The sequence below is a fragment of the Capsicum annuum genome, unplaced genomic scaffold, assembly GCF_002878395.1.
Source record: "Capsicum annuum cultivar UCD-10X-F1 unplaced genomic scaffold, UCD10Xv1.1 ctg79360, whole genome shotgun sequence".
NCBI classification, from domain to species: Eukaryota; Viridiplantae; Streptophyta; class Magnoliopsida; order Solanales; family Solanaceae; genus Capsicum; species Capsicum annuum.
The window spans coordinates 1-1,652 of NW_025889935.1; the positions used below are offsets into that span (position 1 = coordinate 1).

General features: G+C 28.4%; 1 protein-coding gene across 1 annotated transcript; it reads right to left on the reverse strand.

Moving 5' to 3' along the window:
- Nucleotides 1–1,015: 1,015 nt before the first annotated feature.
- LOC124895034 (sericin-1-like) lies at nucleotides 1,016–1,349 on the reverse strand (the record flags this gene model as incomplete). Its single annotated transcript, XM_047405502.1, has 1 exon — nucleotides 1,016–1,349. A coding segment is annotated over one exon (334 nt), but the record flags the coding sequence as incomplete, so codon positions are not given.
- Between the last annotated feature and the right edge of the window lie 303 nt (nucleotides 1,350–1,652).

Sequence of the window (1,652 nt, forward strand, 5' to 3'; positions counted from 1 at the left end):
TTTAGTCAATATAGCAATTGATTATCATGATCTGATCCACTTCATTCCTTGACAATGTCGTATGATTCTTCTCTTTTTTTCAATCAAAATTTTCAGCTGAAAGAACACAAAAAATATTAGAACTAATTGTATGTAAAAGGAAGAAAAAAAGTTGAATCAAAACCAAATAAAAAAGCAAACGAACAAGAAAGAAAAACGTGTACTATATTATTGAGAGTTAAATCTTTGTTCACAAAAAAGTTACTTAAATAGAATTATATAAGGTAGTATTTTAGTATTTTAATTTATTTAGAAGTGTACTAAATATTAAGAGTTTTACTTGTTTTAAATAAGCAAATAATTATATAAGGTAGTATTTTAATTGCTTTAAAAATATAAAATAGTAGTAACACTTTTACATATTTTAAGAAAGGAAAGATTACATATAGTTTTTTAAAAAAAAAATAGGGAAATGGGTTTTCTTTTTTAAAAAAATATTTTTTCTTCTTTTTCCACTATGTCCAGTCGTATGAATTTTGGTAAAATTCTTTGAAAAACTTGACCGATATTGGTAAAATATTTTTTAAGGGTCTTCTCATTTTTAATATAGTAAAAATTAGAGATTAGAGATTAAAGAAGTAGGTAGTTAAAATATAAATGAAATTGTTTGTTTAGGAAAGATGCATGGTATATATTAAATGATTGACTTTTTTCATATAAACACTAATCCAAAAGAATTCTAAGTTTTAGGTACATAACTCCAATAAGGAAAAGTTTAATAACTAGATTTTAATGAATTTTTAAATTTTAAAAATTATTAGAAAATAGCAAAAAGACGATTTTGTCTATTGCAAAGTGTTTTAATGAGGGATAAAAAGTTAAAATCACTTTTTTAAGGGTCTTCACACTTTTAATATATTATAATATAGATATAGATAAGAGAAATTATTATTATTATTATTATTATTATTATTATTATTATTATTATTATTATTACAGTATTCATATTATTATTATATTGTTCATACTAATATTACTACTCCTGTTGCGCCGCCACCACCACCACCATACTACTACCACCACTATTACCACTACTATCACTACTACCACTATCACTATTACTATCACCACTACCATTACCACTACCACTACTACCACTACCACTATCACTACAATTACTGCCACCACTACCATCACTACCACCACTATCACTACCAACACTACCACTACCACCACTACCAACACTACCTCTACTACCACTACTACCATTACCATTACTACCACTACTACCACTACCACCACTACCACTACCACTACTATTACTACCACCACTACCATTACTACTACTACTATCACTACTACTACCACCACTACTACCACCACCACTACTACTACTACCACTACTACTACCACTACCACTACTACTATCACTACCACTGCTACCACTTGTAACGCCTCAAGTCTGCAATATGAACGCCACACGGTGATTACGACCCTGAAGGATCGCAAGCTAACCCATGGCTGATACCTGCTGTAAGTACTGAATAATAATACTAAAATAATGTGGAAATATAATTGAAATTATATAAGGTTCTCAAAAATACTAATATGAGTACTAAAATACTAATAGAAATACTGATAACAAAACTGAATACTATCTAAGCAAATCTAGT